The sequence below is a fragment of the Vespa mandarinia genome, chromosome 11 (assembly GCF_050613455.1).
Source record: "Vespa mandarinia isolate Hongniang chromosome 11, ASM5061345v1, whole genome shotgun sequence".
Lineage (NCBI taxonomy): Eukaryota > Metazoa > Arthropoda > Insecta > Hymenoptera > Vespidae > Vespa > Vespa mandarinia.
Window position 1 is genome coordinate 6,644,096 of NC_140820.1, and position 13,722 is coordinate 6,657,817.

The 13,722-nt window shown below is 27.4% G+C and overlaps 3 protein-coding genes across 3 annotated transcripts; 1 reads left to right on the forward strand and 2 right to left on the reverse strand.

Moving 5' to 3' along the window:
- Positions 1–15: 15 nt before the first annotated feature.
- Positions 16–1,967, reverse strand: LOC118441347 (SUZ RNA-binding domain-containing). Its single transcript, XM_035865611.2, has 4 exons — positions 1,675–1,967; positions 1,106–1,176; positions 836–1,031; positions 16–765 (listed from the first exon to the last, which is right to left on the reverse strand). Exons 1-4 carry the CDS (start codon positions 1,726–1,728, stop codon positions 574–576), a joined length of 513 nt encoding a protein of 170 aa, XP_035721504.2. The 5' UTR covers positions 1,729–1,967; the 3' UTR covers positions 16–573.
- Positions 1,968–2,558: 591 nt separating this feature from the next.
- LOC118441341 (VPS35 endosomal protein-sorting factor-like) lies at positions 2,559–7,957 on the forward strand. The gene is made up of 18 exons (XM_035865580.2): positions 2,559–3,038; positions 3,128–3,215; positions 3,284–3,496; positions 3,564–3,726; positions 3,813–4,021; positions 4,102–4,232; positions 4,312–4,488; positions 4,568–4,912; positions 5,001–5,101; positions 5,203–5,384; positions 5,469–5,612; positions 5,685–5,848; positions 5,936–6,098; positions 6,180–6,372; positions 6,458–6,597; positions 6,693–6,854; positions 6,956–7,222; positions 7,301–7,957. The coding sequence occupies exons 1-18, from the start codon at positions 3,022–3,024 to the stop codon at positions 7,385–7,387; spliced, it is 2,946 nt and encodes a 981-aa protein (XP_035721473.1). The 5' UTR covers positions 2,559–3,021; the 3' UTR covers positions 7,388–7,957.
- A 149-nt stretch (positions 7,958–8,106) lies between these two features.
- On the reverse strand, positions 8,107–12,947 carry Gabat (4-aminobutyrate aminotransferase). Its single transcript, XM_035865610.2, has 10 exons — positions 12,656–12,947; positions 10,924–11,048; positions 10,001–10,168; positions 9,802–9,888; positions 9,528–9,723; positions 9,279–9,451; positions 9,059–9,199; positions 8,823–8,980; positions 8,484–8,752; positions 8,107–8,395 (listed from the first exon to the last, which is right to left on the reverse strand). The coding sequence occupies exons 1-10, from the start codon at positions 12,708–12,710 to the stop codon at positions 8,280–8,282; spliced, it is 1,488 nt and encodes a 495-aa protein (XP_035721503.2). The 5' UTR covers positions 12,711–12,947; the 3' UTR covers positions 8,107–8,279.
- Between the last annotated feature and the right edge of the window lie 775 nt (positions 12,948–13,722).

Consider the following 13,722-nt stretch of genomic DNA (forward strand, 5'->3'; position numbering starts at 1 on the left):
ACCTTGTAAACATAAGTATGTTTGTTTTTTTTTTCTATACCTAATTGTAGATAGTACTACGAAAATAACATATAGGTAACTCTTTTATTGTTATAGGTCAGTTAATATACTTAAATAATATTACAAGTTCTGGGAATAAAATGTAATTTTACAGTATATTAAAATTTGTCTTTCTTTTCTTTGCATTCCACATGGCATTGTTCAGAATTTTAATTCAATTGCAATTTTTTTCTTTGTTTTTTTTTTTTTTTTTCAAATAGGAGCTCTTAAAATATAACAAACATCAACAAATCATAATATTAATCTGGCAATGAATGTTACCACCATTATAGTGACGTTTCTTCGCCGATAAAATATAATCTGGATCCACGTGTGCGATCTCTATGTAATGACCTGCAGGGCACAGCTCTCAATGTGTTCCTCTTAAGACCAATCGAGTTAAATGCTCGCAGTTGATCAGGAACACGAGGCTGCTCTCTGCTGTCGGCCTCATAGCCGCCTCTCTTTCCCATGCCAAGAAGAAGGAAGGAGAGGAAAAAGATGGGTGATAAGGATAGTTCCCTGGAAGACATGCTACCTGCGTACATTAAATCCCCGTGTTCCATCTGGACCGATAGGCATACGAGTAACATTACTGGGAAGAGCACTTCCACCTGGTACAACTGACTTTGGTTGAATTTTATTTATTTCTTGTATTACTTTTTCTTCAGGACTTTTCTCTTCTCCTAAAATTCTTCTTCTTGCCTCTGCATATTCTTGCTCCCTCTATATAATTTTGAATTATATTGAGATAAACCTTACCTATGCATGGATATATTTTAGTTTCCATGTATACCTGTTTTAATGATTTAATAGGTTGTTTCGGTTTGTCTCCATTTAGTAATGGACCATCGCCACTACCTTGGGAATCTCTTGTAGGTCTTTTTAATATCTTTACTGTTGGCTTTGGAGGTACATACTGAGATCTCATCCCATCTTCACCCAAAATTATCATTCTTGTATTATTTGTATTATTATTATTAATCTTTAAGCTAAAACATAAAATATTTATATTTACATTAATCACATCAATATTATATTTATTAAAAGTAATTAATGAACATACCTAGAAGCTTCTATCTCTTCTAATGCTTCTACAGCATTCAATCGGAGAACATCCAATTTTTTATCAAGGACCTAAAATATTATATAATCTAATTTATATTTAAAAATATTCTATTATTATCATATCAACAAACATATACGTTTTATAAAATATATTGATATTTGAAATTAAGGGCTTATATTATATCAATTATGTATTTACTTAACATATGTTTATCCATCAATATTTTATTCATAGTACTGTAGCAATATATTCTCAAGAAATGTGGAAGTATTGAAAAAAATCTTCGCTAACTCTTTCCATATTTATCATAGATTTATATAAATCATACTAGGGTAATGAAATATTCGAAAAATTTATAAGTTTATACGTACACATAAATATTATATTGAGCAAACAAAAATATTAATTAACATAATGATCACAACAAGTGCGCATCGATATGCTCACTGCTTAGAGAAATTTGCACTTGAAAGATTTCATGTGTAAAATAGGTTAACACGATTACTTACATTATTAATTAGATTGAAAAGATTATTATTAAGAAAATATTCCAATGGTTAACCTACCCCTGGATCATCTATGTCTTCCCAACTTTCCAAAATATCGTCTACCGCTGACATTTCACAATTTATAACGCAAAATCTTGACTTTCACAAGTCAAGCCCAAGATACCTGATAGCAGGAACAGAGCTCGGACCTTTCAAGGAAGTAGAGGGTGTTGGAAAGTGTGTCTTTTTTTGTTAGAACGAATATTATAGTGGTATCTTATATCAGATTAGCCACCTGAAGATATAAAATCTTTCCTAGATGAGTTTCTACACGAGATATCAATTCAATTGACTATACTTTTACAAACTTTAATATATATATATTATATATATATATGTGAGTACATATATATGTGTATGTATATCTATATATATATATATATATAATATAATTCTAACCACTAGGTAAAGTGAAGTTAGTCAAATTTAGATAGGGGGAGTAGTCGCCATTTGTCGTAATGGCCAAAATGTATACGTTGCCGTCAAAATTAATTATTTAAAAATTATTTCTTAATTATTATGTAAAAAAATGAATTGACATTTGTTTCAAATCAAAATTTTAATAAATGAATTACAAAATTTTAATTTTTTAAAGAGCTGTAGTTTTCTAATGATTTTAATGTATTTTATAACTAACATATTTACTTATAGAAATTATTCTTACTATCGAAAACTATCGTTTTCAGATTATAATCAAAATATTTATTGAATATTAACTTTTAATATGTATTATTGAATAAATTTGATGAACAATAATTTTCTTCCCTTGAAATACTGGCGTCAAAAACGTTAATCTCTGAGTAAATGGAAAACGATAGATTTACCGATCGTTTTTACGTCTTGATTTCCGCATATTTACAATTTCTTACAATGACAATAGATGTCATTGTAGTAGTTTTGTGTATCATGCGCTTTAAGAGCTGTTATTGTATTTAACTGACAAAATACATTTTTTTTATTGAGATTTTGTTATTAATTTATTACAAAATAGTATAATAGCTTTTATAACTATTTCACGTTATGAATACAGATAATTATTCAAGAAAAAGTTATTTATATTGATGATAAGATAATTTTATCTTCCCGGCAATATCATTCGTTTATCATCAATGAATTTTGTATACTTTCTAATTTATTGAATTATATATACACCAATATATTGTACAGAAACGCTACTTATTTGTCGTTATTTAAAATATTATCATTTAGAGTTAAAAACAAATCTTAAATCTGAATTATATTTAATTTAGTATGTGATCTAATTATTACAAAAATTTTATATTAAAACTGTATATTTTATGTAATATATAATTATATATTTATATATATATATATATTAATAGAATATATAAATGAGCAGATAAAATGACGGAAATAGAATGGTATATATTTATTAAAAGTTTTTAAAATCTTATCATTTCATACATATTACTTTTTATGAGTAAATTTGTCATATATTTATTTATCATAGGATAGCAAAATCAGTAGATTATGGATCTGTGAAACATGCTCGATTAGAGGAAGTGACTGAACATCCTTTGAAGCCGGTTACTGTTACAGTAAGATATTGTAATAATAGATAATGTTTTATTATAAAAGAAATTCTAAGAAATTTATTTTTTTGTAGTTAATCGACGGACGTAGTGGAGTTAGACGAAATGTATTACGAAGTACAAGTACAGGTTCTTCTACAGGAACACCGACACCAACTCATACACCTTTACCAACAAATTTGTCTATGGATCCATTATTGAGTCATTCTGCTTTGGATGGTTCGGATCCACTTACACAATTCGCACGTGAAGAATTGGATCCTTTATCTAAAATGGCTGCAGATGAAGTAATTTATGTAATAATTTTTTAAAAGCAATAGGAAGATGTAATATGATTATAAATGTGCATTGCAGTGGGATTACTCTTGTGTAACAGCAGTTCCTGGTAAAAAGCCTAGAGATACTACAGATGAGTTAATAGAACCATGGTTGGCTAGACGTAATGCTATTTTAAGTAAATATACAACTTCAGAAAAATTATCAATCGTTACTAGTTTTTTATCAGGAGGAGAAAAAGGTATTTATTTTTATATTATAGTTACAATCCATATTATAATTTGCATCAGATCTTATAATATTATTGTATTTACAATTTAATTGTAGTTATGGTCAAAGTGCAGCCAAGTGGTACAATGGTTGATAAAGTACGAACAAGATTAGAACAATTGGATGACTTTGAAGAAGGATCTGTCAGACAAATGTTAGATTTATCACAGCAGGAATACACTGCAAGGATTGAGCAATTAAATAATGAATTAGTACAAGCTTGGCATTCTGATCAAAGAGTTAAAGCATTGAAAATTGCAATTCAAGTATGGCTTTTTAAAAATTTCTTTTCAATAAGTAATAATAAAAAATATGTTAATAGATTACATTAAATCTGATTTTTTAGTGTGCTAAATTATTAGTGGATACATCTGTAATGGCCTTTTATCCTAGTAAATTTGTATTGATCACAGATATTTTAGATATTTTTGGCAAACTTGTGTATGAAAGATTAAAGGTGAAAGCTGAATATTACAAGTTAGTTTCACTACTTTTTTCACTTTATTAACATTTAATTCAATTTACTATGTATTTTAATTATACAAAATTTGTATAGACCCGGAAGTAAAGTCCCAACAAGCCTACCTGATAATTTTACACCAAGTATGGTTCCAGAAAATGCAAAAGAAACTTGTCGTAATTGGTTTTATAAAATAGCTTCGATAAGAGAATTAGTTCCAAGACTTTATGTAGAGATGGCAATAATAAAATCTTATAGTTTTCTAACAACAAGGTAAGATAATTTACTTATAATTATTTCAGTAATAATTTTAAGAAACTTGTTAATATTAACTATTCATTTTCGGTTTTAGCGAATTTAACACAGCTCTATTACGCATTACTCGAATGATACGAGGGATTGGAAATCCTCTAATAGCTGTCTATGCTAGATGTTACCTGTGTAGAGTAGGACTTGCTTTAAATAAAACTTCAGATTTTGAATTTGCAAAAGATAATCTGTACGACTTTCTTTTTACATATCATCAATTGTTTGGACAATCTGTAAAAAATGAATTGGGTAAACAAAATATGACTTTGTATTCATATTTAAACCTCTATTTGCCTGCATTAGATTGGATTTTACAAGTTTTGGTAGCAACAGCTTCAGATAGTCTTTTAGAGGAAGTTCTTTCTCGATTCAAACAACAGACAAAAAGGTATTATATTTATTTTGATATTTTGATATTACTACGTTATTTTAATTTTTTATAATAATTTATTGTTTTTTATCTTTTTTTGCTTTAGTTCTTTATTGCTAAACTCTGTATTGATAGCATTCAGACCAGTGTATATTGCTGCACGTGCAATGGATTTTGTAAATTTAATAGCAGAAAGTAAAGATGATGGTAATGAACGAGATAAATTACATCATTTCAAGTAATCTAAATAGATTATTATTTTTTACTTAGATAGATATTGTATTAAACTTTCTTTCGTCATATAATAGGATATCCACAGCATCTATTATACAGAACCTTAGGTGAGTGTCTTATAAAAGAATCCCCACCGAAAGAGGACTGTCAAGCGATTCTTCAAATAATATGGAAGTACATAAGCGAGCTCAAAGATCCTACTAAATTCATGCATTGCATAGAGATTTGGATACAATTTACTGTTTTGCATTTTTCTGTAAGTTATAAAATTTTGTGCAAAATATAAGATTGGGATATATATATAATGCATATTTCATAATATGTATTATTTATATTCAAGGTTAACGAATTGAATTTGTTTTTTGGACAAATAATTGATCGTCTTAGTCCAAATAGAACATTCGAGCACTATTATTCACAATTGCAAACGGTTGTAGAAAAAATAGTTGCTTATACACAAGATTTTGAATCTTTATTGGCTATGGTAAATAAAATATTTTGTATATATCCGATTTTATTATTTTATTGATATAGTAAAATTTAAATTTCATTTTAGGATAACTTTTTGCCACTGATAGATTTGTTCCACAAGGAAAGTATTAGAGTTGAGGTTTGTAAAACCATTATAGAAGGTTTAAGCAATCAAAATAGTCCTATTACAGATCCAATTATTATAAATGCTTTAATGTTTATCGCCAGGATAATGCATGATTCTGTTAGGTATATATAACTTGTTGCTATAAATAATGTAATAATTTTTTATTATTTATATTTATATAATCTACATATATTAATTAATAATCACAGTGCTTTAACCGTCGAAGATGAGAAACGTCAAATAGGCCAATTAATTTGTGGCCTTGTACAACGAGTTGATTATGGGCGTGATTTTGAAAAGCAACTTAATTTTTATGTTGAAGCCAGAGCAGCTTTCCCTAATTTGGATAGTGTCCATATACAACTCATACAGGTATGAGAAATATTTAATGATCTATATTTAATATAAAATAGATGTTCAATAATTCAAATATATTTACAACTCTGCAATTAGAGTGTGAATAGACTAGCTGTAGATACAAGGAAAATAGTTCGTGGGCATCATACTAGAAGAACTTCAGCATTTGTACGTGCATGTGCAGCATTTTGTTTCATAACTATACCATCATTAACTTTAGTATATACTCGTCTTCAATTATATCTACTATCAGGACAAGTAGCACTTTTAAATCAATGTTTGGGTCAAGGTAAAGTACTAAGATATTAAAATACTGTTTTATTCATATATTGATTTAAAAAATATACATTTTTTTTTGTTTACAATTCTATTAGCTGATGCTTGTTTCAAAGCAGCATTAAGCTTAGTTCCAGAGATGCCTAAAACTATAGACATTGATGGAAGACAAAAAAATTCACAGCCATATTTGCTATCATATCTGTACAATTTTTTGTCTACCTTATTGGTGGTTCCGGTATGTATTTATGTGTTATTCATATTCATAGATAAAAATATATGTAAGATAAAAACAAACTTTTTGATAAAAAGCAAGTATTTTTGACATATTAGGATAGTCCAGAACATGGTGTTTTATATTTGATAAGAGGTTTGCTAAATGCTGTACAACGTTGTTGTGATGAAAGTACCTCAACTAAAGCATACTTATATTTACGTGTCCTTGATCTTCTTTCAACTGTGACTCAAGAGAATTATCCCTATCATATAGACAAGGTAATCTGTATTATTCAGCTTTTTCTGCTATTCTATGCTATTCTTTTTCTTCTATTTTTTTATTTATACAGATAAAAAAGAAGAAAAAGATATTTTTTTAGGTTGACTCTAATGATAAATTTTATGGATCGAATCAAAAGTTTCTTGAAGAGGTCAACAAAATATGTTCTAAAATAGTAGAAGAAATTCTTAATCATTTAAAATATCTCGGATCTACAGATCAATTGGATAAGCAATCCATTCTTGCATTAGAACTTTTTAATCGTTTTATAATAAGGGCAGATTTACGTCAACCTGCATTAGCAAATATTGCTGTAAATCTATGGAATTTATCTCAACGACATGGTTCTGTTGATCCTAAAGTTAAGGTATATGGACTTTGGATTTGTTTTAATTTACGGTTTATAAACTTAGATCTATTAAATAAAACATTCTCTTTTTTTTAGATAAAAATTATAGCGTATATGATGCAAAAAATGCATTGCCAGGAACATGAACATTTCGTAGGTATTCTAAAAAGAATGAATAAATAAATAAATACAAATAAAGCAATTTCTTTAATCTAAGTGAAATAGTTAGAATATTCGTATATAATTCTATGTTGACAAAAAAAGAAATGGTAGTAGGTCTAATATATGCTTAACAGAATTTATTGGCAGTCGTTTGGAAGACATGTTGTAATTATATACAATAGTTTCTTAAAAATTTTACATATTTTAGAAAAATTAATTATAACAATAAAAGCATAATTTAAATTCAATGATTATTCGAACTAAGTTATGAATGTATTATTAACTATTTAATTAAATTAGATTTAAGAAATATTAAAAAAGAACAGCCAAACAATATTATGAGAGATATAAAGTTAATATTACAGGAACAAATGTTTTGTACTATCGTATATTAAAGTGCTATTAAAATGTGCTGCGTTTAAAATTGAACGTTTGATAAAAAATAATTTTTCATATTAGTTTTATGTAAAAAAGAAAAAAGAATACGAATAAATATATAAATTTAAGAGAGATACGAGAGATAAGAATGACTGAAGAAAATATAAATGGAAGTTTACGTAATTAAAGAAATTACAAGAAAAAGATCAAGATATAATGATAATAATAATAATAATGATAATAGTAACAATAATAATAATAATAACAGATATAATAACAATTATAAAGAAGCAAGAGATTAAACGTTAATTATAATAAACTTTATCAATACTAAATATATCTGATCAAATAAATTTCGAAGATTAAATCGGTCACATTATTTATACGATGATAAAACTGCCATACAAAAATATGTCATTACCTAAGGATACATTTTGTAGATATTTATAATAAATTCTTTAAAATTATATCTATAATTTATGGAAGACGTGTGATTGAATAATCGATCAAAAGGCATTCATAAGACCTTAAGATTTTAAGTTTTTAAAACGCCCCGTAAAGCGTCCAAAAATATATCAGCATGATGTTCCGTGAATGTTAACGCTGGTCTTAATCTTACTGCTTTATCACCACATCCACCTGTTTGTATACCTATTTATAACGGAAAAATACATATTCCAATATACGAAAAAATAAGACGTATATTATTGAAATTTTATACAAATGGAAACATTCTTACCTTTAGCTAATAATCTTTTGATAAGAGCATCTCGACGTTCAGATGTTTCGCAATTGAAAGCTATGAACGTTCCACGACCACGAACGGAATTTATTATTGTAGAATGTTCATTTTGAAGAGCATTCAATTCCTTTAACATGTAATTACCAACACGGGTAACTTGTTTTAACAGGTTTTCTTTTATTATGGTGTCTAATACTACTTCCAATAATATCAATTTACTAGGGTCACCCATCCACGTATTAAATACACGATAGGATTGCTTTGGTCTATGGTGAAATGAAAGAAAAAAAAAATGTAATCAATATTGAAATATGTCTTTAAAAAATTATTTCATACCTCAAATCTTCTCGATGATAATAGCCACCCAATTGCATTTTCTTGCTAAAGGTAACCAAATCTGGCGGTGAATTTAAATTAAAATGTTCGTGACACCACATTTTTCCGGTTGGTCCACCGCCTGTTTGTACTTCATCGATAAGCAAAGCTATTCCGTGCTAAAAGAAAAATATTAAATTGATAATAAAAAAATCAAGCTATCAAGTATAATGTAATTGCAACGAAATCGATTGTACTTTGGATGTTATACGACGAAGTTCTTGAAAGAATTCGGGAGATGCATGATTGTCACCACCTTCGGATTGAATTGGTTCGATTATGACACCGGCTACAGGTATCTTCTTTTCAGTTTTGTACTTTTCAATCAGTTCTTCGACCTATCATTGAAAAGAAAGAATTTAAAGTTTTTCACTATAATTTTTTCAATTGGCATAGAATATTTCTAAATATTGATACCTCGGCCAAACAACGTTTATCCTCTTCTTGATTTTCTCGAATATTATCTTCTAGAGGATATTTATATTTAGGAAATGAAGCAATTGGCCAATCAAAAGCCGGTACATCAATCTTGTGTATATATTTACTATGAGTCGTTGATAAGGAACCTAAAGTTCTACCATGGAATGCACCTGATGATAAACGAAATCGTATTTATAAATTCTTTTATTTATTTTTTTTTTTTTTTTTTTTTTTTTTAAGGCATACCTTTAAAAGACATGATTGAATATTTAGGGGAACCTGGTGATAGATTCATCATACACGTTTGCATTTCCTCTTTTGTAAAGGGTGCACCCTTTCGTTCTTTCTCTGCGTACCACATGAAAATATTTTTGAAACCATTCTCGTTCGAACAAGAACCACACATCATCGTTGTGATCTGTGACAATCCTGGAGGAGCGACCTAAATATTGAAATCTTAATTTTATCTGTTTGTTCCTTTGAGGTTGTTATTAATTACTTAATTAATCAATTGATTTACCTCTTTCCTAAGAAAAATTTGTTTCAATCTGTTAGGCCATTCTTTCCCCGGAAATACACCTAACGCTGGCCTGTTTACCATGATTCTCTAAAAAAAAAAGAAAAGAAAAAAAAGTTATAAATGTTCCCAATTGACCTTTTCAAAGTTTCATGGTTTTTTTTTTTATTTCTTTTTTCTTTCTTTCGTTATTTGGACTCACTTGATTTACTGGATCAGCGACAGCATTCAACATGGCTGGATGATTATAGCCTAAAGGTATCGACGAAATTTGCATATAAACGTCCAACAACGTGTTTCCGTCGACGTCCATTATAAAATTACCGGATGACTTATCGTAATCTGCAAAGAATTGGACCGAGGAGGCTTGCTGTGAAAAAAAATTTTTATATGGTATTAACAACCTTGTACATTTTATTATTATTATTTTTATTATTATTATTATTTTATGTTCTATACAGATCGATTTTTTAAATTATAATTGGATTATCAATCTTTTTTATCAAATTTGTTTCTTCTTCTTTCGATCTCAGGATTTTTTTATATTCTACTAAATTATAATTGTTTTTTTTCTTTTTTTACTTTTAACACCTTCTACTTTCAGATTTTTATATAAGAAAATTAAAATTGTTTTGAAAATTTCTTCGAGGATTTTCTAGTTCAATTTCAATCGCTTTTTTTATATAAATCATAATAGTAATTTTTCTTTTTGTTTCAAGATCGTCTTTTAGATTCTAAAAAGTTATAATTGTTTTTATATCGATTTGTATGTCAGAAAATGATATAAAATTACTACAAAAATTTCTTTGAAAATCTCTTATTTCAATAACGATCGATTTTATATAAAAAAACACGATTTTACTTTTGTTTTTTCTTTTTTTTTTCTTTCTCAGGATCTTTGTATGTGGATTCTAAAAAAAAATGTTTTATTTATTTATATCTGAGTTTTTATATACAATAATAAAAGTTGTTCTAAAGATTGTTTCTAGAACGTAGAAATCTTTGGAATCAGATTTGAAACCAGATTTTGAAAATAAAATTTTGACAATCATTGGGAACATATGTAAATGATAAAAATTCTTTTAAAATTTTTTATTCACTTTCGAAACAGAAACATATAGATACCTGCATCGAATTAAGTTCTTGAAGTAAACTTCGTGAACGTGGCCCAGGTATTTCCGTTGTTATTATCGGTTTTTTTGGTTCTTTCAATGCCGAACCAGTCAAACATCTTTTCCAATTCCTTTGCCCTACAATAATCAAATCATTCTCTTCAAACATTTGAGAAGATTATTTTTGAATTCGAAAAATAACAATGACGTTTAATGAGTAATAAAATCGAATGTCAGTGTTTTTGTCAATACAATATATTTCCTTATCGATCGGATCTAACTGATGAGATACGATATCATATAACGTATATTCTATGAGATAGAGTACTCAGGTTGATTTTAATCATGTCACTCGAGATCGGTCCAAACGATTACTTTTATTAATGCCAGTTAAAGTCAATTGGTCCAACAACCAAATCATTATGTCTTTTATAATATGTGGCAGATAAATTTTATATATAATTGCAATTTGATATATTATTTCATAAAATAAATTCAAATCGAACGGTTATATCATTTTCTTCAAATATCAAATAAATTGTTTAGAAAAATTTATTTAATTATACGAACGTAAACTTGTTGATATTTTTATTATTATTGTATATATCAAATATTACTTAACAATACTTGCAATATATCGAATCGATATATAAAATGATATTTATCGAATATTTGTAATACCCAAATAAATGTTATTTGTTGTGGTGCTAAAAGTTCATTGACGATATAGCATTTGTCGTTCATCGATATTAACGTTATAACTCAAAGCGGGAAATTTCAATAACAAAACTTTTTGATAAGATAAAAGATATCCAATGATTGTTAAGGTATTACGAATATGTTCGTAAACATGATATGAAGAATACGTATATTTATTTAGATTATATTTACAAAGTAATTTACGTTTATCAGCTGATAATCGAGTATGCTTAATAGTTTAATCATCAAGTTGGATTTATTTATTCATTTTTATTTTTTGTTCGAAGAGTATTGTCTTTTAATTGTAAGATAGAATTATCTTTATTAAACATGTGCAAGTACAATATGTTGTGATAAATATATATATATATATATATATATATACATATATATATATATATATGTATGTATATATATATATATATATTTATCTTCTTTTTTTCCTGCTATTGATCTGCAGACACACAAGCAAAACTCTCGTTAATATTTTCGCAATAAATAATTTATTTTGATTGATTAACATTTTAAATTGACATTCAAAATTGAAATTACATTGTTGTTTGTATGTGAAATTGAATCGTAAGTTCTCAAAACGAATATTCGTTCAATCGATTAAAACCTACAAAGAAGGAAGGTCCATGAGTAGGATAAGTTTTAAAGGAACGTAAATTTCATCTAACAAATAATATAAGATAATTGTTTAATTAATTTACACGCATACACACGTACATACAGATTTACCTGTTACTTTAACAAAAATTTTTATAAAATATTTATTAACAAAATGTTCCAAACAAGATATTACAAGAGAATTTAGGTCAATTGTTTTTCAAGATTTTTTATGACGCGTTTCGAATAAGAAACAAAAATTATAAAAATTTATAAACTCGTCGATTGATCGATTATAAAGTACATAAAATGGGGGAGAGTTCTATAGATTTAAAGAGAGAGAGAGAAAGAGAGAGAAAGAGAGAGAAAGAGAGAAAAAGAGAGAGAGAGAGAGAGAAAGAGAAAGAAAGAAAGAGTTAAGTGTGCTTAATAACTACCGCTGAGAAGACAGCGTGCGAGGATATGAACAGACTGGCACTTGTTAACGAGCATCCCTTAGCCCTCAATTTTTCTTCCCTTCGTATCTTCGGCGATGACGTAATAAACACAAAATATTTTTTTAATTGAGAATTAAATGAGAATAAGTGACACGTTTTAAACGAGAAACTTGAAACCGTTCCCTCGATCGTATCGCAAGTAGGGATGGACTTGCACTACTGGCTCGAAATCCGTATACTATCCGATTCGACAAGCCGAGAGGACTCGATCTTTCACGAACGCAGAGCGACCGACTCTCTACGATTATTAAACGCTGAATTCTCCTGATGCGCCAGCGCCCCAGCATTGAATTTTATCTCGACGTTCTTCGTTCTCAATCGATATTGAAAATTATCAATTGATGAATGTATTAAATATTCTATATTTAATATACTCATCATATTTTTTATATTTAAAATGTTATATTTATATGTATATATATATATATATATATATGTATATGTATATATATATGTGTATATATATATATATATACATATTTTACGAGTAATATGTATGATTAATGGTTTAATATGTATGATTTAAGTTTAATCTTTTTTAATATACTGTAATATTTTTCGTATTGAAAATTTTCTAACCAGAAGAAAGGGCACTGTTAATCTACATGGGAAATTGATTATATTCAATTATCTGATTAATGTGTAGTTATAAATTTTTTTATAAATTGGAGCAATATATTATATTAGGTGAACCGGAAAGTAATGTCATTTTCTTAAATTAAATTCAAACGAATAAATTTTCAACAATTTTTAACAATTTTTAACAATCAAATATCGACATGCGCAGAAACGACATTACTTTCCGGTCCACTTAATATATATATATATATATATATATATATATATATATATATTTAATTATTATATATTTCAGTTTTATTAAGTTATTAATTAGTCAATTATATATTTTTAATAAAAAAATTTTTGGTGATACTTTGTATTAATGCTCGATATATTTGTTTTTACAACAAAAAATATATCCAGATGTATTTAAGGACAATAGATAT